Genomic DNA, 26,074 nt, shown 5'->3' on the forward strand with positions numbered 1-26,074 from the left:
TGTTAGCAGACGATTACGCCTTCTAAACTTTCTTGGTCTGTTGACTCAGTGTGAATAGCGCAATTTGAAATATGTTGTGGAATGTTTTGACATGCTTTGATGTGATGGCCAGTGTGAATTGGGATTACTGGATAGTGAGATCAAATGACATGACTTCCATAGCAGCCAACGCAGCCAAAAAACTCGATGGGCTCGACTAGTGAAGCAATTTGGAGATGCCATACTGGATTTCGTCGTTTTTACGTCTATACTATGATTATATGCTGTCACAGGGACATCTGGTAAAATTAGTTATAATGAAATGAAAGTTAATGACATTGATGGTAAAAAACTTCAGGGAATCCCAAGATGAGAGTGTAAGAAGATACTCCAAGCTGAAAGTCGAAAGTTCCATCAGTTCACTGTAGTGTAGTGGTTGAAAGTATGCAATTACGAAGTCGACAGGAATGGGTATGCGTCTTCCTATGGTCAAATATTTTTAATACCCCTTCACGATTGTTAAGTTTTCTTAATAGCTACTTTAATAGAAATACATTCTGTAAGATTCAATGCGATTGACACATACAGTGAGTTTGTTCGAAATTGTGAGCATGTCAGAGGATGTGTACGAACAAACTGCAAGAACGGGTGTCTAATCCGCACCCTCAGGAGTGGGTTTGTTCGATTTTGTGAACATAACATGGGATGTGGGAAACAAGTTGTAAGAATGGCTTTCCCAACCACATCCATTTTAAGTACTTAATTGCGAAAATTGCAGATTTAATATACCATTGAATGTTATAAACGACACACTAATATAATATTTTCATATATTCACTGGCATATATTATATCCAGGGTGGTCCATTGATCGTGACCAGGCCAAATATCTCACGAAATTAGCGTCAAACGAAAAAACTATGAGAATGAAACTTGTCTGGCTTGAAGGGGAAACCTGATGGCGCTGTGGTTGGCCCTGTAGATGGGGCTGCCATAGGTCAAACGGATATCAACTGCGTTTTTTAATTAGGAACCTCCATTTTTTATTACATATTCGTGTAGTACGTAAAGAAATATGAATGTTTAAGTTGGACCACTTTTTCGCTTTGTGATAGATGGCGCTGTAATAGTCACAAACATATGACTCACAATTTCAGACGAACAGTTGGTAACAGATAGGTTTTTTAAATAAAAATACAGAACGTAGATACGTTTGAACATTTTATTTCCATTGTTCCAATGTGATACATGTACCTTTCTGAACTTATTATTTCTGAGAGCACAAGCTGTTACAGTGTGATTACCTATAAATACCACATTAATGCAATAAATGCTCAAAATGATGTCTGTTAACCTCAATGCAATTGGCAATACGTGTAACGACAGTCCTCTCAACAGCAAGTAGTTCGCCTACCGTAATTTTCGCACATGCATTGACAATGCACTGACGCATGCTGTCTGTGGTTGTCGGTGGATCATGATAGCAAATATCCCTCAACTTTTCCAACACAAAGAAATCCGGGGACGTCAGATCTGGTGAAAATGCAGGCCATGGTATGGTACTTCGACAACCAATCCACCTGTCATGAAATATGCTATTCAATACCACTTCAACCACACGCAAGCTATGTGCCAGACATCCATCATGTTGGAAGTACATCGCCATTCTGTCATGCAGTGAAACATCTCGTAGTAACATCAGTAGAACATTACGTAGGGAATCAGCATACACTTCACCCTTTACATTGCGACCGGTAAAATGAGGGCCAATTATCCTTCGTCCCATAGTACCGCACCATACATTAGCCCACCAAGGTCGCTGATGTTCCACTTGTCGCAGCCACCGCGGATTTTCCATTGCCCAATAGTGCATATTATGCCTGTTTACGTTACCGCTGTTGGTTAATGACACTTCCTCGCTAAATAGAACGCGTGCAAAAAAATCTGTTATTACCCATTAATTTCTCCTGTACCCAGTGGCAGAACTGTACACGACGTTCAGAGTCGTCGATATGGAATTCCTGGTGCATAGAAATATGGTATGGGTGCAATCAATGTTGATGTAGCATTCTCAACACCGATGGTTTTGAGATTCCCGATTCCCGCGCAATTTGTCTGCTACTGATGTGAGGATTAGCCACGACAGCAGCTAAAACACCTACTTGGGCATCATCATTTGTTGCAGGTGGTGGTTGACGTTTCACATGTGGCTGAACACTTCTTGTTTCCTTAAATAATGTACCTATCCGGGAAACAGTCCGGACACTTGGATGATGTCCTCCAGGATACCGAGCAACATACATAGCAGACGCCCGTTCGGCATATTGATCACAATAGTCATACATCAACACGATATCGACACTTTCCGCAATTGGTAAACGGTCCATTTTAACACAGGTAATACTATTACAGCGGCATCTACCACAAAGCGGAAAAAGTGGTCCAACTTAAACATTCATATTTCTTTACGTATTACACGAATATGTATTAAAAAATGGGGGTTCCTATTAAAAAAAACGCAGTTGATAACCGTTTGACCTATGGCAGCGCCATCTAGTGGGCCAACCATAGCGCCATCTGGTTTCCCCCTTCAAGCTACATGAGTTTCGTTTCGTTCTTTGTAGTTTTTTCGTTTGATGCTTATTTCGTGAGATATTTGGCCCGGTCACTTTCATTGAAGCACCCTATATATATATATATATATATATATATATATATATATATATATATATACAGAGTGGTCCAATGATAGTGACTGGGCCAAATATCAACATTATATATATATATATATATATATAGTTGGGTAGGGACAATTTTAATAAAAAGTTAATAAATCCAAGTTCATTCCACAGCAACCGTGAGAAGTCGAAGAAATGGGATACATGGATTCATCTAGAACGAAAATGTACAGAAAAATAAAAAATTAGAATCGAAGACAGTGATATGAGACCCTCGAAAAAACAAATAATGGGACTCACAAATTTGTCTAGAATAAAGCAAAAATACAAAAATCGCAAAATTCGATACAAATGTTTGCTTTATCTATATGGCTCAAGAAAAGACAGTGATACTGAAAACTGAAAACTAACCATGACAAACAGTATCACAGCTTTTGTTAGGCATAAATAACTGAAATTCATGCACTGATACCAAAAACATATCCCTCCAAATAAATGATCTCTCAGTAAATGAAAAAATTCATAAAAACATACTTACAAAGTGTAAGGGACTCCAGATTGATTAAGGCTGGTTACAAAACATGACACACACACACACACACACACACACACACACACACACACACACACACACACGCACACACAAGTGCACATGTAAAAATGATACTGCAAAAAACAAAATATTCAAACACTCCAAAGTAAATGACAAATGACACACAAACATTTAGTGTAAAAGAACCTACGGTCTGCAAGGTAAAACTTAAGAGTCTCAAGAACCAAAAACAAATAATTAACCGATAATTGCCAAAATCTAGATGCAATTCAACTTAACCATTACCACAAACCATATCATGACCACAAACATCCACCAGAAGAGTGAGCCACCACGATGACAACACGAGTCCTAAGAACAATCCATTTCAAATACACCACGCCTCTATGATGTCACATTCGAAAAACCAATCATATGTCTGTAAGATATAAGATTTAAAATAAGATCGCTACACATCTCACTTGCAACTATTTGAGCTATGCACTTAGGTTTCTGGCCAACTTATCTCTCATAAAACGAGCCACATTACAAAACACATAAATAAATTATAATTATAATAATTAATTGTTCACTTGGAACATTTTAAATTGTGCTCTTAGGTTCCTGCATAACCTTATCATCGGAAATTGCGTCAAATACACAAAGAAAAAGCTAAATGTTTGTGAGAACAGGAATATAAAAGTAACTGTTAAAGTAAAAAATCAGGAGTGTGTTTCCTCTCCTCTCCTATGGTAGTGCTTGATTCTGTGTTGTGAATTTCTTTGCTCCTAAGTGTTTCTCTTATTTTCCATGCTTTTACTCTGTTAAGTTTTTGTTGTTCCAATGTCTCATCTTTTAGATATTAAAGGAGGTAGATCACTATTCCTAAAAATGTTTTGTTCTTGCTATAGAATTATATCCAAAGTTCATCCACAACAGTTTAAGGGGCCAGTATTGAACGCTTCAGACTCTGAGAATTATAGGATTCGTTCGCCAGACTATTTTACTAGGATATTAGTGAAACTGCAAAATCTTTGGAATGTCAGACACAGCGCTTCAGTTGAGAGACCGAAAACTGTCAAGTGAAGGTCAGTGGGAAACATGGAAATTGCAAATTCAACATTGTTTAAAAGAACATTATCTTTATTCGATTATAGATGGTACATGTCAGTGTCCATCATTAGTGGAAGCAGAAGAACCGTCTGACGCATATCGGCGCTGGCAATGGGACAATGCGTGGACAGCTCCTATCATTGGAATGGCGCTTGATGATGAACCTGCTATTCATGTAAGAAAGAAGATTGATGCAAAAGAAATTTGGGATTCCCTTATGTCAGTATATGAGCAATTTTCATTGCAGCGACCATACACCTTATTCGATTCTTTCTTTGCATCGTCAAACCATCGTGTGATGAAATCATGCAATGTTGATTTTCAACCAGAAAAGCTATGGACAACTGGAAATTCGATTGAATTGGAATTTAATCCGTACCTGAAGAAACAGGAGAGAAAATTGAATCTACTGTTGATCTGATTAAAATTAGTGAGCAAGAATATTAGAATGAGTAACCAAATCGACGACCGGTTAGTGAAATACATCCCCCAGTAAAATTTAGTGACTACAAATTAGACTACCAGCCTCACCGATCCCAAGAAGCAAATGCATTAGTTTGCGTGACAAAAGCAATCCATGAAGATCTTGCCCCAACATACTTAAACGAAGCTATGGAAATTAATACTTCCAACGTATGGTTTACTGCAATGAGAGAAGAAATGAAGGCATTTGAAGATAATAATGCCTGGGACTGGGTAGAACCTTGAATTTACATTCGACAAAGGAAAACAGAAAAATTGCTGTTTGCTAACGGATGGACTCATCGCAGGAACAATTGAAAGTCCAGCGAATTCATTTTAGATATGTTAAAGGCTGAATTCAAAATAACAGTGGGGTCCTTAGACTCATTGTAAGGTAAGCAAATAGAGCAAAGCGAGTCTGGCTTGTTTATTTCACAGCGAGCGTACACAGAGAAGCTTCTACATCGTTTTAACATCGCTGATTCAAAACCATTAAAAACTCCGTGTGATAATGAACAATTAGACAGTGGATATAGCAATAAACTTGACAGCAACGTTGTACCTTGCATGCTCTAATCGTTCAGATCTCGCTTATGCTGTTTCAAAAGTTGCTCGATCTATAGCTAAACCCACTTCTTCTGATTGGAACGTTGTAAAACGTATCTTCAGATGTCTTCGTGGTGCTTCAGACTTAGGTCTCTTCTATACTTCATTGGGCAGTAAACTTCGTGCCTATGCTGATGTTGACTTTGCTGGCAACACTAAAACAGAGGTCAACAAATGGTTTTGTTTCAACGATTGGCGACACAGCTGTATCGTGGACATCTCAAGTGCAGAAATCAGTAGCACTATCTACCACTGAAGCAGGGTTCGTTGCTGTAAGTGGAGGAGCCAAGGAATTAGTATGGCTCAACAGACTGTTGTTGGAGATCTGTGGAAAAAGAAACACGCCCGTATTGCTCACTGACAATGCAAGTGCCATTAAATTAGTGAAAAACGCAGAGTTCCACAAACGTTTGTAGCACATTGAAGTACAGTGTTATTTTGTGTGGGAACTCTATCAAAATGGTGATATGAATGTAGAATATGTGTTATCTGACAATCAACTTGGTGACATGCTTACTACAAAGTATTTAAAATCAAATGAATTTAAAGCAATATATACTAAGATAGGACTTCGTAATTTACGTGTTTTGATGTCTTATTCTACATTTAAAAGTTGTTCAGTGCATCACAGTTTGATTTAGGGGGAAGTGTTAAAATAAAATATCAGAACTGTGTTTCCTCTCCTCTCTTACAGTGGTGCTTGGTTCTGTGTTGCGAATTTATTTGCTCCTAAGAGTTTCTTTTATTTTCCATGCTTCTACTCTATGAGGTTTTTGTTGTTGCTACGAGTCATATTTTAGACATTAAAGGAAGAAGATCACTATTCCTAAATGTGTTGTGTTCCTGCTATAAAATTATATCCTAAGTTCATCCACAACAATAATTGCTATAAGTTTCTCTAAGGAAAAAAACTGTAGATGGATGGCCTCAGAGCTTGCTCTTGACCAATATATAGTACGAGAGTTGTGTGACAACTTTGATTTCTTAATCAGATTGAAATATATACTATGCAACAAATTACTTTGTATCTCGCTTTTGTGAAATAAACTGCATGCGTTTTTGGATTTTATGTGTATTGTTTCTAGAGCGCGTGTACTAATTCTGTGCTTAATTACTCAGGTGTAGAGGGCATGTAATATTCTATAAATATAATTGAAATACATTTATAGAACGGATTTTGTACCACAAATGATTCAGCAGATACACTACAATTAATTTGAATACTGCAGAAATCTTTATGAGTCATCTACATACTTACTTTGTGTTTTTCTTTCTGAATTGACATCAAAATCAAACATGTGAACTCAAACGACTTCAAACAGTAATCTCTCATCTTAGGACCTCTGAAGGGTTTTACCATCGATATATCATTAATTGATATTTAACTGTAAAGTTCAAGTGACGCTAGCTTCTCCCTTCCAAATCGTCCCCTATGTGCTGGCAATGTATCAACACGATTACAGTGCATTTATCGCTACTACTGAGCCAGGTTCGAGTAAAAACCCACCCCATAACCAACATTATTTCCCCTCCTCACGTACCTTACTTCTGAATAACTCGGTGCAAACCACGAAATTCGATAGAAGTCGACACAATGTAATGGACAAGTACAAGTCATTTTAACGTCACTTTCACAACCATCCCAGGACACCGAAATAATACTGGGAATTTACAGCATGTCGATGAGAACATTCCCCTACATATAATGCCTTGAACATCAAAAAGGTAATGAGCATTGTCTTCCCTTCTAGTTTTCCATTCATACCTTCTTCATTCTTAACGAATCATCAGATCCCAATCCACTCTTTGTCGTTTTGTGGTAGGCTCTTGTTGTCCATGTTTACCATTTCAATCAAGTCATAGAAAGCATCCATGCATCTTTCTTTGTCTTTGGGAATCAATATTTGCAGGACAAACTTTGCATATACTTTCCTCTTCTTCAAGACTTTCTTGAGAATATCGTGAACACTTGATTTGGAGATGGTCAGTTCTTCAGTACGATAGCTTTGCGTGAGAGGTGATGGTCGTTTCTTGAAAGATCACTAATTTTCTGCATTATTCTTTTAGATGAACTTGAGGTAGGATGGCCTGAACTCTTGTAGTCCTCCAGTCACACTTATCCCTCTCTAAAATCTTTAAACCACTCAAACATTCATGCATGACTTAATCAGTTATCCCCATAAGCCTTTTTCGTGTATTCTCTGTAGGCATTATACAGAGTAAAACATGAGATAAAGTCACTTTCTTGTTAATTCATTACTATTAAATCTGAGATATTTACCAATTATGAATGGTCAGACAGCGTTAAAATTAATTTTTTTTATTATATTATATATAAATAAAGGTATTTACAATGACCTAGTGAAAGCACAGAGAATAAGCCTGATAGAGCACATTGCCTGGAGGCCAGATGTGTACCAGGTATAAGTTGTGCTTATGGAAAAATCTGATGGAGCTCATCTAGTTGGATGACTAAAGAAGCAATGGGAGGATGAACTGCAGAAAGACCTTCAGCAGGCTGGGCATATATGGAACTGGATTCAAAGTGTATAAGATTGCCATTTATAGGGAAAATGTAAGGTTGGCACATGATCTTTACAGTCCATGATCACCGATATCTTTTCATATAACATATAAGGAAAGTTGTGTGCAACAAGGACATACAAGACATGTACGAAACAATATTATTTTTTCCTGTCTCTTGAGTTTCTATTGAAAAAATCTACAACAGTGTATAACAGGTGTTTCAAACCCTGTACAATGTTCCTTCTAAATAATCTTGGTAGCAGATATTGGACTTTTTCAGGCAGTGTGCTGAATATCTTTCAATCACCTTACAGAAAACTGTCTTGTGTTTCAGACAGTTAACAGCTTGGTTTTTCTACATCTCTATTGTTGTGGGTAATGTAATTATGTATTTCTTGAAGTATGCTGGAAGCCCCTTGGTGTTCTTTTACACTGATGAAACATAAAACGAACAAACTGACCGAAAATGGTTATTATTCCTTACTCAGTGAACATAGGCTGGCAGTCCTCTGGTCCTTCCCTTGTTGTAATGATCCTGGCAGGTTTTTGTAGCATTAATATGTCCTTAAAATCTGCAGAACGTCCCGTAACTGCACGCTATAATTAATGTGAGTATGAAATAGCACATAAAACAGTGCTACAAGGAACTGGTCAGTTAATACGCCCTTTAATTTCCTCAGGAGGTATATCACACAGGAGAGCTTGGAGCACACATACATGGAGGGCTTTTTAATTGGAAGTTTGCTGTCAGTAATTAATTTATTTTTGATGAACTGCTCCTTGAGGTTTTCAAATATCACATCAGTTGCTAGTAGAGTTTGCACAAGGTTTTCCTATGGCCAAAGGGGTTGTGTTATCAGTAAAATGTAACATATTGTAGTGAATCAAGAAATTCTTTGTGACATCACATAACTTGCACATTAATAATGACATTGCCCCATGCTGGGAGCCAATAATTAGGTAACATCATTAATTAAATTAAACACCAAAGGTTATGAGATGAAGGGGTTGATGTCTGAATGGAACAGACTGCTTAGATGATTAAAACGTGAAAGAAATAATTTATTTCAGACATGTTACAAGCCTCAGGGCTGATTTAAGCGGGTGTCGACATGACTCACTTATCAAGGGGTAGGAGGGGGAGGACGAACCATCTCACCATCAATTGTGATCATTGTATAGTGCTGCTTTACGGCGGGCGCTGCGTCAGTACGGCGTATCGCCTTGGAGCTGTACGTCACGAATCGGCTACCCTCATAGGCACCCGCGGCTTTGTGGCGAGGCCCAGGTACAATTTCCATGCTTCCCGCTGTGTGTTGCCGCAGCCAAAGCAGCGTTATCACAATATCGGAAGGTGGATGGATTAAAGAGTCCCTAAGTTCTCTTGCTTCAGCACTGTCTCATCGACTGTCCCTTCACTCCTTGTCCATCCTTCAGCTCAACGATTCCTCAACATTTTCTTCTCTTGTAGCATTGTCATTGGCGGACTCAATTTACAATGCCACCTAATTACTGATCGCCGTTTCATTACCATTCCTCTTCGTGCTGGATGGAAATTTCGTATCTGGTGTGTGACTAGAAAATTGGCTTCTTTCTCACGATTTCATTAGCGTTGGTGGCACATTCTTCCGGTGTTTTTCTGCATTACAAAGATGTCTGCATTCCAAAGATGTTGCGAAAGTGGCTACACACCAATTGCTTGCACCAGCACTCTCTGCGTGTGGCCTGGACAGTTTCATATTTGTGCCCCTTCTAAGAACCAGCTGGCATTCTTGTTTTATAAAGAAGTCCTTCCTGTCCAGGAAACACCTTTTTAAGCAAGTTACTTCTTTCACATTCCTTCCTGTGCGAATTCCCCACGCTTTCTGTATGCTCCTTCCAGTGCCTGCGGGGTGCTGGAATTATCGGCATGTTTTTGCTTCCTAAGCCAGGTAAAATAGTGGCTGCCTGGCCGGAAGAATTTACATGCCTTAGTGTGGACATTCTTGACGCTCTGTCCTGATGGTGGCAGGGATGCATCAGTTTTCGGCATGCTTCTCATTGTCCACCAGGCCCTTTGCAACATGTCCATTCATAAGCGAGGTGAATGCATCGACTGGCTTGCCCCCTGTGTGGCTTCAGAATGGCTCCACTGTCCGTGTCTTTGATACTTGCCACATGGCGTCCCGCCAGATTTCTCCTGAGCTGCTGGCGCTTTGTGTCTGTGTAAGTGGCCCCTGGCGGAGGTATCACAATGTGTCTGTCACAGCCTGTATCACTGACATACATAAGGAACAAAAGAGGTCCTAAGAGGAACCATGTAGCAAAACATACTCTAATTTTTGGACTTTGGGACTGCCCCATGGACTGACTTATGTGCCTTCGGTTTTCAACATAAGACTGAAGAGTTACCAGAACAACATCACCAGTATCTTAACACTTTTGCTTAGTAAGCTGTATCTTGATCAAGATGCAGTCAAATTCTCTTCTGAGGTCATGGAGTGTCAGTGACACAGGTAGTGTTGCGTTGAAAAACGTCGAAAAATTTAAAATTTTTGTGGGCCACTTGGCAACAGAATCAGGGATTGATCACACTATTATAATAACATAAATTGAGCATAAAATATATGAAGAAGAACAGCAGATTGACTTATTTGAGATCGTTCGGAAGAAACATTATCATTTCTGTGCATTTTTATAGTCGCGATGTATTCATATCTGGAACAACACTAAGGGACCAGAAGATTTATAGACTTTACAGGAAATTCAACACTACACAATTAAAAAAAGAGTTGATTCAGAAATAATAGGAAAACAATAATGTTCCTTCTGCCTCATGCTGCGTCCGGCCCATCAGTGTGATCGTAATTTTTGGTGATGAACTAACACAAAATAATTATCATTCAAGTAAATGAGGAGATGGAAATCATCAAGGTTAATTTACTAAAATAAGCACAATTATCTTTAACACACGTTTTTAATGCTACGTACCTTTTTATATTAAATTACAATAGATGACCATAGTGGTTAAATACTTTATACGTAACAGTCAAAATGTCCTCTTGATGCTGTCTGTTCGTAATCAATTACAAGAAACTACATGTTTTCCGATTGGAAAAGTAACAATTAGCATATTTACTGAATATTTTCACATAAAATATAAAATACCGATGCGGAACGCAGCAAGTCCGCGTCCGCCTTTCATGGAATACAAACAGTAAAAGGTGAGGCGCCCAATGCCTTATTTGTCTTGAAACAACAGAATTCTTTTTTATATCATTAATCGATACATGTACATACAGATTTACAGGCACCACGCAAGAACAGCAAAGATAAAGAATAATAGATTCTGTCGCTGCTATGTGATGGTTCATTTCTTTTACTTTACAACTGTTCGATAACTTTAGGCCATCAGGCGTTTACTATTGAGGGTATATTAATGTTTGTGAGGTGAAAATTACTAATATCACACGCACTGTTTGTTGCTGCACTGCGATTTGCAACCTAACAACAGTAACACACTACAGCCATATGTCCATTACCTAACACTGCCTGCTCCCAACAGGCTGGTTGAATGCACATCTGCTGCTTACGTTTGCTAGTTCAAACTGTCGCCGTAGTTACCATACAGACGTCACTTATACACTAGGAATAAAACAGATCTCAGAACTTTTTGAATGGATTACAATGATAAAAAATGATTTCTTGGCATGGCATTAGCCGCAACCCATTTGAAGTGGCATAGTGGTTAGCACACTTTAATTGTATTTGGGAGGACGACATTTCAAATTCCCATCCTGCCATCCATGTTTAGGTTATACATGATTTCTGTAATTCACTTAAGGCAAATACAGGGATGGTTTCTTTGATGAGGACATTGATGATTCTTTCCCCATCGATTCCTAATCTGAAGTTGTGTTCTGTCTCTAATGACCTCATTTTCAACAGGACATTAAACTCTAATCTTCCTTCTTTGTTAGTAACAAATGGAAGCCAAAATGCACATTGGAAATTCTTGCTCGAGTGTATTTTACACTTCCCATTATAATGAAAACACTGAATAAAATCTTGATTTCCTGTGACCTTGTTCCCAATTCTTGTCCTGTTTAATCATTGTAGTATATGTTTACACATGCTGCACCTTCTTGGAAGAACTGCTCATTGCAATAGAGTAGGAAATAACTTGCTACAGTTGCGCCTTTTCAGCATCTTACAACAACCAAAATGAAAATTCCTATAAAAAATTCTACACACGTAAAATCTCTGATTTAATATAAATACTCATAAATGGCAACCGCTCTACCTCATCTTCAGACGGTGGTGGCACTTGAGATGGAAAAACTAATAACAAACATCAACATGGATACAGGGATTAGTGAACACAGGGGTGTCCTAGCGAGATTGAATATTGTAACCCCCAAACCCTCCAAAAATAAACGAAAAATATACCTATTCAAAAAAGTAGAAAAAAGTTCACTTGATGCCTTCTTGAAAGACAAGCTCCACTCTTTCAGATTTAACAGTGTAAGTGTAGACCAGATGTAGCTTACATTCAAAGAAATAGTATTGGTAGCAATTGAGAGATTTGTACCAAATAAAAAAAAACATGGAGCTGACCCTCCTTGCTACACAAAATGGGGCAGAACACTGTTGTTGAAACAACGAAAAAAACATTCCAAATTTAAATGTATACAAAATATACAAGATTGGTGATCTTTTATAGAAGCTTGGAAATGAGCACAGACTTCAATGCAAGATGCTTATAATAGTTTCCACAACGAAAATTTATTTCAAGGCTTGGCAGAAAATCCAAAGAGATTCTGGTCATATGTGAAGTACGCTAGCAGCACAACACAATCTATGCAATCTGTGCAATAGCAATGAAAATGCTATAGATGATAGTGCTGGCAAAGCAAAGTTACTAAACACAGCCTTCCAAAAGTCCTTCACCAGATAAGACTAAGTAAATATTCCAGAATTCGAATCAAGAACAGCTGCTAATATCAGTAATGTAGAAGTAGATATCCACAGAGGAGTGAACCAACTTAAATTACTTAACAAAAGCAAGTCTTGTGGTCCAGACTGTACGCCAGTTAGGTTCCTTTCAGTGTATGCTGAGACAATAGCCCCATACTTAATAATCATATGGGCAATGGCCTTTCCACAGTGGATACACCGGTTCCCGTGAGAGCACAGAAGTTAAGCGTTGTGGGACACTTGGATGGGTGATCATCCAGGCCGTCATGTGCTGTTGCTATTTTTTGGGGTGCACTCAGCCTTGTGATGCCAATTGAGGAGCTACTCGACCGAATGGTAGCGGCTCCAGTCACAGAAAACCATCACAATGACCAGGAGATCGGTGTGCTGACCACATGTCCCTCCTATCTGCATCTCCAATGAGGATGACACGGCGGTCGGATGGTCGCGGTGGGCTACTTGTGGCTTGAAGACGGAGTGGTTTTTTAATAATCATATACACCCATTCGATTGATGAAAGATGCGTATGAAAGGGCTGGAAAATTTTAGAGGTCCCACCATTATTCAAGAAGGGTAGCAGGAGTAATGCACTAAATTACAGGCCCATATCATTAACACGAATTTAGAAAACATCGTTCTTGTGAAACACTAGTCTTCACTCACTCTACAAGCAGCTTGTAGAGAAAATGTGTGCTTGTGGAATATCGTCTCAGTCATGTGACTGGATTCGTGGTTTCCTATCAGAGAGGTCACAGTTCATAGTAACTGACAGAAAGCCATCGATTAAAACAGATGTGATTTCTGGCCTTCTCCAAGGTAGTGTTATAGGCCCTTTGTTGTTCCTTATCTATATAAACGATTTGGAGACAATCTGAGTAGCCATCTTAGGTTGTTTGTAGATGATGCCGTCGTTTATCGACTATTAACGCCATCAGAAGATCAAAACAAATCGCAAAACGATTTAGAAAAGGTATCTCTATGGTCAAAAATTGGCAATTGACCCTAAATAGCGAATAGTATGAGGTAATCCACATGAGTGTGAAAGTAATCCATTAAACTTAGATTACACGATAAATCAGTCAGATCTAAAGGCCATAACTTCAACTTAATACATAGGAATTGCAATTACAAACAACTTAGATTGGAAGGAACACGAAAAAATTGTTGTGGGGACAGCTAACCAAAGACTGCATTTCATTGGCAGGACACTTAGAAAATGTAACAGATCTACTAAAGAGACTGCCGTCCTCTTTTAGAATAATACTGAGTGGTGTGGAATCCTTATGCGATAGGATTGACAGAGTACATTGACAAAGTTCAAAGAAGGGCAACACATTTTGTATTATCATGAAATAGGACAGAGAGTGTCACTGAAATGATACAGGATTTGGGATGGACATCATTAGAACAAAGGCATTTTTCGTTGTGGTAGAATCTTCTCACGAAATTTCAGTCACCAATTTTCTCCTCTGAAAGCGAAAATATTTTGTTGATACCGACCTATCTAAGGAGAAACGATCATCATAACATAGACAAATCAGTACTTGCACAGAAAGATACAGGTGTCCGTTTTTTCCACACACTGTACAAGATTGGAATAATAAAGAATTATTGTGAAGGTGATTCGATGAACCCTCTGCCAGGCACTTAAAAGTGATTTACAGAGTATCCATGTAGATGAAGATGTTCAGGTAGACCAGACAACTGCTGGATGGTCATTGGTATATGCGGAAGTGAGTTGGGAGAATGGGCAGGCCAGTCCATTTGCCAAATATGCTCTCATTCCAAGAGCTCCTTCCCCTGCACTGTCCAATGTGATTGCACATTGTCATCCATAGAAATGAAGTCGACGTCGAATGCACCCCTGTAAAGACGCATATGGAGGGCGGAGTACAGTGTCACAATGACCCTGGCCAGTGAGTGTAGCATGGTCAACGCTTTGAAAGTCAGTACTCGCATGCAACATTATGCCTCCCCACACCATAACACTTTGACCACCAAAACAATCATTTTCGATAATCTTCCTGGATGAATTACCTGTTCCCATCTCTCGGGATTTGAGGGCATGCCATGAGTCACTGAATGTGCTCTCATCGAAGAAAAGCACACAGGACACATGACCCCACTCCTCATTGTTCCAGTGCCTATGCACTTGTGACAATCGCAAATCTTTAAACACAGCACACTCACTGCTCAGAGGTATTGTAACTTTACACCTTTCCCATGATCGGTTATTCAAGGGAGAATTCGGCCCTGAAATCATTTTCATGGATGACAACGTGTGCTTGCATCGAACTGCACTGGTGAAGGAGCTGTTGGAACGAGAGAATATTCGGCTAGTATTCTGACATCCCCCCCAACTTAAATCCCAAGGAGCATATGTGGACTGCATTGGGGAAACGTATTGTAACACATCCACTTGCACCAACGACTCTGCCCAAGTTATTAACCGTCTTGTTGGAGGAATGAAATACTGTATTGCGAACATTCCTTACCAATCTTGTGGCCAGATTGGGAGAGGGTGAAAGTACATGTGTTTTCAATGTTATTGCATTTATTAATATTCTTTGGCAGTTGTAACTTGACATTATAGTCGCTTATGCGACTGCACAGTATACATCGAGAATTCACATCCCTCGCTTCTCCGTTACCATTCATTTTTTAAGGCTTGTGACGATAAATCTCTAGATTGCGTGTTTTTGTGTCAACAGGTACCGGGCGTGTTAACATCCTTCATGTCACGAAAAGCAGCGGAAGGTAAACAGCGCTAACACCACGATTCTGCCGAACTGAATAGAATTATGCTGACCGAGAAAAGCAACACTAAATTAAATGTCGCGCTATTCTGGGTACTTCCAACAAGGACCGACAAAGCCAGGAGAGGTGAGCCTTGGTACGCACACGCCCCACACACACTGCACGTGTAAAATTTGGCACGCCGTGGCCGGCCTTGCTGTAGATGTATGTTTTTTGAAAATATGTTGCGTTTTAAGAGGGCTTCATACTGCTTGTGTTACAAACCGAGTATTATTTACCCCATTCACTTCTGTGATGGGGCTGTAGTAAGAAATACGATGAAACTTCCTGGCAGATTAAAAATGTGTGTTGGACCGAGACTCGAACTCGGTCCCCTAGTTCGAGTCTTGGCCTGGCACACAGTTTTAATCTTCACGGAAGTTTCATACCAGCGCACACTCCGCTGCAAAGTGAAAATCTCATTATGGAAAAAATGTGTTTTCCAGAGATTTGTACAGTCGGGAAAAGTAAACTGAATACCGTACAATATATACTTTAAGATCCTGAAGAAATAGTGTGCAGATTTGCCTTCCTGTGAACCTTATGCTTCTTTTTTCGGGCACGTAAAAGAAACTAGTCAGAGAAGTAAGACAGAGAAATAACAATACGGGAAACGCCACCCGGTTTCGCGAATGTGGCATTCGTATACGGATGTCTTCTGCAATATCACTGTGGGAACGTTGTAATTTCACAGACGTATTTTTAGGCACATAAATTCACATAGGTACTCGTCCGATATGAAATGTTCTTGAGGTTATCATGCATTGTATTTATTTTGTTGTATATGCACTCCTCGATAAGATGAGCAGTCAGAATGTCAACATCGTTGAGAGTCCACGAAGTCTAGGAATAATCGATGACGGGTTGGCAAAAACACGTCAGTTGTAATTGTAAGCGGTCTACAGTTATGCATATGAATGATAAGCTAGATCTGTCAGAAGCTGTCAGACTACGTCATTTTGAAACGTATCCTCATATATTGACTCGTCATGTTTCTTTTCGCTAGGTGTCCTACTACTTATTTTGTATTATCGTGTACGTCACTACACTCGATACGATTTCTTGATAATGCGTTACTTACGTGTACAATGCGTTACGTATCAAATCCCTTTTGATAACTGTTAAGAAGAATGATGCGGAATTACATCTTTACATTTTTATCTCGCAGGTAATATAGAGTTTCATTACCTTGCGCAACCCATGATATTTTTTCTGTTTCTGTTGATTTACCAGAGACAATCTCCGTTTTGGCATGTTTACGTTTGGGATGCCTGTGACGACATTGTGTGGCCTAGTAGTGGAAGACAAATAGAAATTTTTCGTTTTATGTTTCTCAGTTTATGTTTATCCGCTAGTAAATAACTTTGTAGTATTTATGAAAGGCATGTCTGGGAAAAAAAAGAACAAGTAGTTTAGAAATAAAGCAATTAATGAGTTCTAGGGAATATTATATGAGACTTATTCCATGGGGAGTAATGTAGAATGTTTGTCATTCCCAGTTATTTGTAATAATGGATAAATATTTAATTAAATAAATATATTGAAGTGTGTGAGATAAGAGGACACGGTGATTGTTATAGAATAAACGTTTATACAGATACTGAACGTTACGAGGCAGATTTTATTGGTGATGCTGGCATAAGGCTTCACTTTGCATTTATATACGTCGGAAATTTCGCCCTGTTATTACTGGACGTTGTATACTGTAAATGCGGCATATATGTATCATAGTATCCACAGTTTAATATCCCAAGTATACTGAGAACACTGTTTCGCTTTGGAAGACAGCAGGAGATAGGAACGTGTAACTACTGTATCAAACTGAATATATTACCCGTCCCATACCAGTATAATTGTACTGGATCTACCATATTCTACAAACAGTAAAATAATAAAAAAAAACTTCAGCAAACAAGACATGACTCAGGCACCACCAAAACACAAGACTGAAAAACTCGCAGAGGTTGCTTTCCAAACCAACTAAACTACAACAAAGGTGTTAAAGATATGGGGATCAAGTTATACAAACATATCCCGACACCAACAAAGAACATCACAGAACTAAAAGATTTTAAAATAGTCAAAGGATACTTATAATATAGTCTGCTTTTAGTGCATTCAGAAATTTTAATAATCTAGCTCTTAAAGTTAAAGAGCAACATATCTGGACATTAAGTATATGTCAAATTAATTTTATCCACTTATGTTATACAGGCTATGGAACTGTGAGTAAACAGGCAGCTGGTGTCTGCAGAGTTCAAATATTACTTCATTGTGTTTTTATTTAAATTTTCTCACAGATTAATACCCATTATGTGAATAAATATACCTTTTAAATGTAATCCTCACAATACTTCCTATCATCTGTCATCATACCACGTACTCTGACTCTTACTGTATCTTGATGTACTTTCTGAACAAAGTATGATCTAAAGGACCAGTAAAAAATATAATACAATTTAAAATAAAAGCTGTTTCCACGAATTAACTGGCACTTTTGCACTTAAAAGCAAACTAAATAATTTTATGGTATGAGGTGCATTCTTCCCCATTACACCATTATTCGATATCAAAATTTGGAAGTGTTCATTCCCATCTTCCAGTCTCTGAAGTTGCCTGTGTTCTCTGTAGCTATACTTTGTTTTAGCTTAATTGTTGTTGGAGACTCTTGTATGTGTCAGTGAACTGCAGATGGACCATTATTGTTGAGTGGTTTATGGACGTTACATACAATTATGTACATTGTGATCATAATTGTGATTTTTATAGCTCCTGTGAATTACTCTTGTACAGCCATATACTTATAACATATGACACATTGTCATGCTTACACAAATAGATAGTAGGGATATATAATAGGTTACACAGTAAATACATAAAATAGATTGCTCAGTATATACTACAGTACCAAAGTTTAAAAAGTACAATTTTGTGACTATATTATCTTATATTGTGCATCAGTGGTTCTAATTTTGGTTTAATTTGTAACACTAATTTCTAAGGCTAGTTTCTCATAATGTATTACATGAAACTTATTTCGCACAGGATGAACTTTTGCTCACTATCTGCTCATGTACTCAGCCACACTAGGCCTATAAAATTCTTCTGCTATTAGAAACAATATAATGAAAGGATCCTTGCTACTCACAGTATAGTGGAGATGCTAAGTTGCAGAAAGTCATAACAAAAAGACATCTATTAGAAACGTTTCTTAGGGCTGTACTTTGGTTCTTCCTTGAAAATTTGAAGTGCATGTGAAAGACACCATAGTTGTACTGTACTATGTACCTGCAAAGTACCACAATCTTCATCCATCCATCACCTTGTTCCATTGGAACCACCAATAAAGAGAACCTTCATCAGAGTTGAATGAGTCACAGTATACATTATTGTAAAACAAAGACATAACAGAAACTTTATCTTTATACTGTATTAACAGTAAACTAGAACTATACTTCGTTACACTTTTCACACTTATGTCATATAATTGAGCCAGTCAGTAAGGAAGCTGTTGTTTCCTTCTTCCTTTTCCAAAACTCGCTTTATTTTCTAAGAATGAGCTAATTTCCTCTCATCTGACCATTTGACTCCAGCTGTTTTTCTGTTTGTTGTATCATCCTGAAAACCTCTGAATTTTTCAACTTCTACTATGAATTTGTTTCGGTTAACAAGGCCTCCAGTGCAGTCACACACACCCCCCTCCCAAAAATACAGAAGCATCCGATTCCACCCGTCTGCTTTGACCCATGACGTCACAAATATGTCGGAAATGACCATACACTACGACTCCAATATAGTGCCTTAGACGTCATTACGTAAACATGACCACAAACACGATAATACATTGAAAAATCAACACACACACACACACACACACACACACACACACACACACACACACACACACACGTTCCACAAAAAACCTAATGAAACTAACAGGACAAGTGTGGGAAATTGGAGGTTTTTGGGTGGGAACAAAGTAAATATAAACAAATTTCGACACACACCATCATACCAAACCACACAAAACGATGAAAAAAAAAACAACAACACAAAACTCTCCAAATTCCACTAAACACAATATCCTCTGGAATCGAACACTTCCCTTGGCCTGTTATCCTTACAACATCTCCACATATAGCCGTCCCTGGTCCGAGATGCCGGAACTTTAGTAAGCTTCATTCCTTCACAACACACTGAACGCTTCACAACTTCATCCAAAAATCCAAATAGTTGAAGAAATTTTATTAGAGACGCACTGTCTCCCATCATTGCTGACAACCGAAAACTGTTGACCTTGCCAGTCATATCCATATCTACCAGACATAAGAAAAGCAATTTACCAAAATTCACACACGACGAACAGATAAAAACTACAATAACGTCAACATAAAAAACCAAAATTGTTAACTCACTGAAAAATATTCCGCTGAAAGCACAGTCACTACCGATACCACACACGTGCAAAGCTACCACGCAAATGAACCACATGTGCCACGTAACACGCTACCCATAAACACACCACCAGAGAGAACCACCGACCGCAACAATACGCCACCTATAAACACGCCACACACGCAAACTAAACCAAAAAAATCACCTAACACAGAATACACAAACACACCACCAGAGAGCACCACCGATCACATCAAAACAACACTTACAAACACGCCACACTCACAAACTAAATTCCACGCCCTCGTGACGTCACACACCACGACAGCCTTACGTCCCGGGTCAAAGCCAACGGGTGGGATCAGACGCTTCGGTTGACCCCCCCCCCCCCTCCCCCACACACATACACACAAAGACATTTTCTTTGTGTTGTGTGTTTTCTTGTTTTGTAAGAATGTTTGGATCTTCTTTGTTAAAGTGTCTTGCTTCATTCTCCCTAGATGTCCATAAAGAGTAACACATATTTTATTTTAGGGCAGAATGCTTATATTTCCTTATTTGGTCTCAAAACAATCTTTGTTCTTGATTAGGCCTAATATTTTCTGCAAGGTGGTTCTTTGTCTCTTTCAAAGCTTCTAACACCATTTTGCATCTAGATAAAGTAATGTTTCTAACCCATAGGCGACTTCTGTTACTTACAACCGTATCGTAATGCTTTAATTTAACATCTTTAGAATAAATATTTTTTACTGCGGAGTGTTCTGTGTTTCATTTATGCTCTTTTAATTTTCTCAGTCCTGTTTTTAATTGTGATTTCCCACTTTTTATGATTATTTTTCACCCAGATATGTTAAGTTTTTGTTTTCTTGATGTTGCCATACTTTGTTGTTAAAATTCGTGGCAAGTTAGTTACATAAGTCATGTATTTCGTCATTTGAAACAATATTTGAGGACCTGCCTTTTCATCTGTCTCCTTCAGACGTACTACAATTTTCTTTGCATTCTCTAAGGTCCCACCTATTATTACGAAATTGTATCCATGGGCCAAACAGTTTATTGCTTCTTTCTATGTGTTCAGTTTAATGCAGTTTTTAACTTTTTGTTTTTCTATCATTTTTCATTCTCTTATAAGTTTTTGCAACACGCAACTGATTAATAATAGTTACACACACTCTTCTTGTCTGAGTCCTGATACAATTTTGAAGGAACTATGAGAGGTGTTTTTTTAAGTTACTTCCAGAGTTTTCTATCTACTGCAAATTCCTTGAAGGTTTTGAGGAGGCAGCCTTTTGTCTATCGAGTCATACACCTTTTTAAAACCAACTATTGTTAGCACTATCTTTTTATTTGATATTTTCATTGAACCTCATATCCAGCATGGTAGTCAGTCCATTGTGGTGGGGTCGCCATGTACCCTGTTGGTTGTAGCCCCCTGTAGGCATCACTCTGCTGATGCCTTCACCATTAACTCCCTATGTATGCCAAGGAGTAGATGCCCATCGCCCTGGGGCATCGGGACTCCTGGCAATGGCCATCCTGCCAGGTGGCCTTTGCTGCAGCTGGATAGAGCCCGTGGGGAGGGCCCCTGGTCGGAGTGGCTGGTATCAGGGCGGATGACACACCATGAAGCATAGTACATCATCTCTTGCTGGTGCTCCGCCGCCAGCAGCCTCTAAACAGGCAAAGTCTAACTTTAATGCTAAGAAATATGACCCCAATTTGTTCCCCTCCCTGGCCACATCGTGGGAGGAACGCCAGGCTAAGAATGGTAGTGAAGCTTATTCGCCCCGGTACCTTGTATGTACGAGAGGTGATGGGGAGTCTTTCATGCCCATGAAGCCTCAGTTTTTTGTGGAGTGTTTGGAGGACAAGTTTGGGGTGGTGGAAGGCTTGTCCAAAATGCGCTCTGGGTCTGTTTTGATACAGACAGCATCTTCTGCCCAGTCACGGGCATTACTCACTTGTGGCAAGTTGGGGGATGTTTCTGTTACCATAAGAGCTTAAATATGGTCCAGGGTATTATATTCCACAGGGACCTTCTTTTGCAGTCTGATGATGAGCTGTGCACCAATTTAGAGCGGCGAGGTGTTCATTTCATCCGGCGCATCCATCGGCATCTGAGGGATAACCAGGTTGCCACCGGTGGCTTCATCTTGGCCTTCGAGGGTGACACATTGCCTGAGAAGGTCAACGTGATGGTCTGTCTACTGCTGTGACTTAAAGCCATATATCCCTCTACCGATGCGGTGCTTTAATTGCTGGAAGTTCGGCCATATGTCTTCCCGCTGCACTTCCAGCCCCACCTGTCGAGATTGTGGACATCCATCGCATCCCAATACTCCATGTGCCCTGCCTCCCATATGTGTCAACTGAGGAGAGCATCATTCACCTTGCTCACCAGACTGCAGGATTTTACAGAAAGAGAGGAAAATCATGGAATATTAAACCCTGGACCGACTGACCTACACTGAGGCTAAGAGGAAATTTGAGCACCTACATCCTGTGGCTATGACCTCGCCATATGTTGCCACTACGAGAATAATTGTCGCCCCATCAGTTCCTCAAATATCTGTCGCCTCTCAGAACCGGGAGACTACACCTGACCCTTTGATGGTGGGGGCCACTTCTCTCCTTGTTGCTCCCGCACCACCTACTTCGGGAGCAACACCCCTCCAACCATCAGGGATTTCAGTCCCCACTTCTGAGCCAGAGAAGCGTAAGGCTTCTTCGGCTCCTCTCACTAGGAAGGGATCCCTTTGATACCCGCCAGTGGCCGAAGAGCCCAAAAGCAGCTGGCCGTAGAGCTTCACGCTCATCCTCAGTCCCGGGAGACTGATTCAGTGAATTCCTCCCAGACAGGGAAACCCAGGGAACAGCATGAGAAATCGAAGAAGAAGACCCCTAAGAACAAGGACCTTGCGGTGCCACCCATATCACCGCTACCTACAAGCTATACGTCTAAGGATGGGGTGGAGATTCTGGCAACCGCTGAGGACCTGTATCTCGCTGGAACCACAGACACAATGAATATAGACTGCTCAGGCAAAATGTCGGTGGCAGCAGGTGACCCTGAGGCATAAACTGCCTCATTGAATGTTCCATGCCTTTCCAGTCTCACGATGATGTCATCCTCCAGTGGAATTGCAGCGGTTTTTTCCACCGCCTGGCTGGACTACGGCAACTGTTAAGCTTTACACCTGCTTTCTGCATTGCCCTCCAGGAAACATGGTTCACGGCAATGCGGACCCCTACCCTCCGTGGCTATAATGGATATTACAAGAAACGCAGCGACTATAATCGAGTGTCTGGTGGAGTTTGCGTTCATGTCCTAAACTCAGTCTGTAGTGAAACTGTGCCCCTTCAAACCCCTCTTGAAGCTGTAGCTGTCAGAATACGGACGACACAGGAAAAAACTGTGAGCAATGTATATCTTCCTCCAGATGGTGCAGTATCCCTGAATGTATTAGCTGCACTGATTGATCAACTCCCTAAACCTTTCCTACTTTTGGGAGATTTTAACACCCATAATCCCCTGTGAGGCAACACTGTGCTTACTGGCTGAGACAGAGATGTCGAAACTTTACTGTCTCAGTTTGACCTATGCCTCTTAAATACTGGGGCTGCCACACATTTCAGTGTGGCTTGAGGTAGTTACTCGGCCATTGATTTATCAGTTTGCAGCCTAGGACTTCTCGCATCTATCTGCTGGAGAGCACACGATGACCTGTGTGGTAGTGACCATTTCCCCATCTTCCTGTCACTCCCCCGGTGTCAGGCCCATAGACCCCTGCCCAGATGGGATTTAAGCAAGCTGTTCTGGGAAACTTTCACCTCTGATGTCACCACTGACTCTCCCCCCACAGGGTAACATTGATGTCATAGTTGAGCAGGTGACTAGCACAATCGTTTCTGTGGCAGAAAACGCGATCCCTCGCTCTTTAGGGTGGCCCCAGAGAAAGACAGTCCCTTGGTGGTCGTCGGAAGTCGCTGAGGCAATGACAGAGTGTCAGCGAGCTCTACAGTGACATAAGTGGCACCCTTCGCTAGAGCATCTGATAGCCTTTAAGCAGCTCTGTGCCCATGTACGCCAACTTATAAAATGACAGAAACAGGAGTGTTGGGAGAGGTACGTGTCGACCATTGGGTGCTGTACGTCACCTTCCCAAGTCTGGATGAAGAACAGACGTCTTTTTGGGTACCAGACCCCAACAGGTGTCCCTGGCGTTACCATCAATGGTGTGCTATGTACCGACGCAAATGCGATTGCCGAGCACTCTGCTAAGCACTACGCTCAAGCCTCTGCGTCAGAGGACTACCCCCCAGCCTTTTGCACCCTCAAACTACGGATGGAAAGGAAAGTTCTCTTGTTCACTACACCCCCCATTTACGGAGTGGGAGCTCCTCAGCGCCCCTGCACATTGCTCCGACACAGCTCCTGGGCTGGATCGGATCCACAGTCAGGTGATTAAGCATCTCTCATCTCACTACGTGCGCCATCTCTTCATCATCTTCAACCAGATCTGGTGCGATGGCATCTTTCCATCACAATGGTGGGAGTGCACCGTAGTTCCAGTGCTCAAACCCATTAGAAACCCACTTGATGTGGATAGCTATTGGCCCATCAGCCTCACCAATGTTCTTTGTAAGCTGCTGGAATGTATGGTGTGTCGGCGGTTGGGTTGGGTCCTGGAGTCATGTGACCTAATGGCTCCATGTCAGGGCTACTTCTGCCAGGGGCTCTCTACCACTGATAATCTTGTGTCCCTCGAGTCTGCCATCCGAACAGCCTTTTGCAGATGCCAGCACCTTTTTGCCATCTTTTATGATCTATGCAAAGTGTATGACACCACCTGGCGACATCATTTCCTTGCCACATTATACGGGCGAGGCCTCTGAGGCCTGGTTCCGATTTTTATCTAGAATTTCCTGTCACTCTATACTTTCTGTGTCCAAGTTGGTGCCTCCCATAGTTTCCCCCATATCCAGAAGAATAGGGTCCCGCAGGGCTCTGTATTGAGTGTATCACTATTTTTAGTGGCCATTAATGGTCTAGCAGCAACTGTAGGGCCGTCCATCACACCGTCTCTGTATGCAGATGGCCCCTGCATTTTGTACTGCTTCATCAGTACTGGTATTGCTGAGTGGCACCTACAGAGAGCCATTCACAAGGTGCAGTCATGGGATCTCATCCACAGCTTCCAGTTTTCAGCCGCTAAGTCGTGTGTTATGCACTTCTGTCGGTGTCTTACCGTTCATCCAGAACCAGAACTTTACCTTGATGACGATTCACTCGCTGTAGTGGAGACATATCTATTCTTAGGACTGTTTTTGATGCTCGAATGACTTGGCTACCTCACCTTTGTCAACTTAAACGGAAGTGCTGGCACCACCTCAATTCCCTCTGCAGCCTGAGCAACACCAACTGGGGTGCAGATCGCTATACACTGCTGCAGCTCTACAAGGCCCTTGTTAAATCCTGCCTTGAGTATGGGAGTCTGGTTTATGGTTTGGCGGTGCCCTCAGTGTTGCATGTACTCGACCCAGTGCACCACTGTGGCATTCGCCTAGCGATGGGAGCTTTTAGAACGAGTCCAGTGACCATTGTCCTGGTGGAGGCCGGAGTCCCTCCATTGCAGATCCGACATGCACAACTGCTCGCCAGTTATGTTACACACATTCGTAGTTCTCCTGAACATCCGAATTACCGTCTCCTTTTTCCACCCACAGCAGTTCATCTCCAACATCGGGGGCCCAGGTAAGGACTAATGATTGCAGTTCACATGCGATCCCTTCTGTCTGAACTGGAGTCCTTCCCTTTACCATATCCCATCATGGTCCGTTTGCATACACCTCCATGTCATACACCTAGGCCGCAGATTCGTCTGGACCTTTCGCATGACCCTAAGGACTCATTTATTCCTGCCACTCTCCGCTGTCACTTCCTCTCGATTCTTGACATGTTCTGGGGCTCTGAAGTGGTTTACACCGATGGGTTGATGGCTGATGGTCATGTTGGCTTCGCCTACGTTGAT

The 26,074-nt window shown here is 40.6% G+C and overlaps 1 protein-coding gene across 1 annotated transcript in view; it reads left to right on the top strand.

The window, feature by feature from the left end:
- Positions 1 to 16,687: 16,687 nt before the first annotated feature.
- The window catches only part of LOC126465336 (sulfite oxidase-like), a 140,915-nt gene continuing 131,528 nt past the window's right edge, over positions 16,688 to 26,074 (top strand). The window contains exon 1 of the mRNA XM_050096298.1: positions 16,688 to 16,815. Coding sequence (XP_049952255.1) covers positions 16,778 to 16,815 — 38 coding nt within the window. The 5' untranslated portion in view covers positions 16,688 to 16,777. The remainder of the gene's footprint in view (positions 16,816 to 26,074) is intronic.

This window comes from Schistocerca serialis, chromosome 1 (assembly GCF_023864345.2).
Source record: "Schistocerca serialis cubense isolate TAMUIC-IGC-003099 chromosome 1, iqSchSeri2.2, whole genome shotgun sequence".
Lineage (NCBI taxonomy): Eukaryota > Metazoa > Arthropoda > Insecta > Orthoptera > Acrididae > Schistocerca > Schistocerca serialis.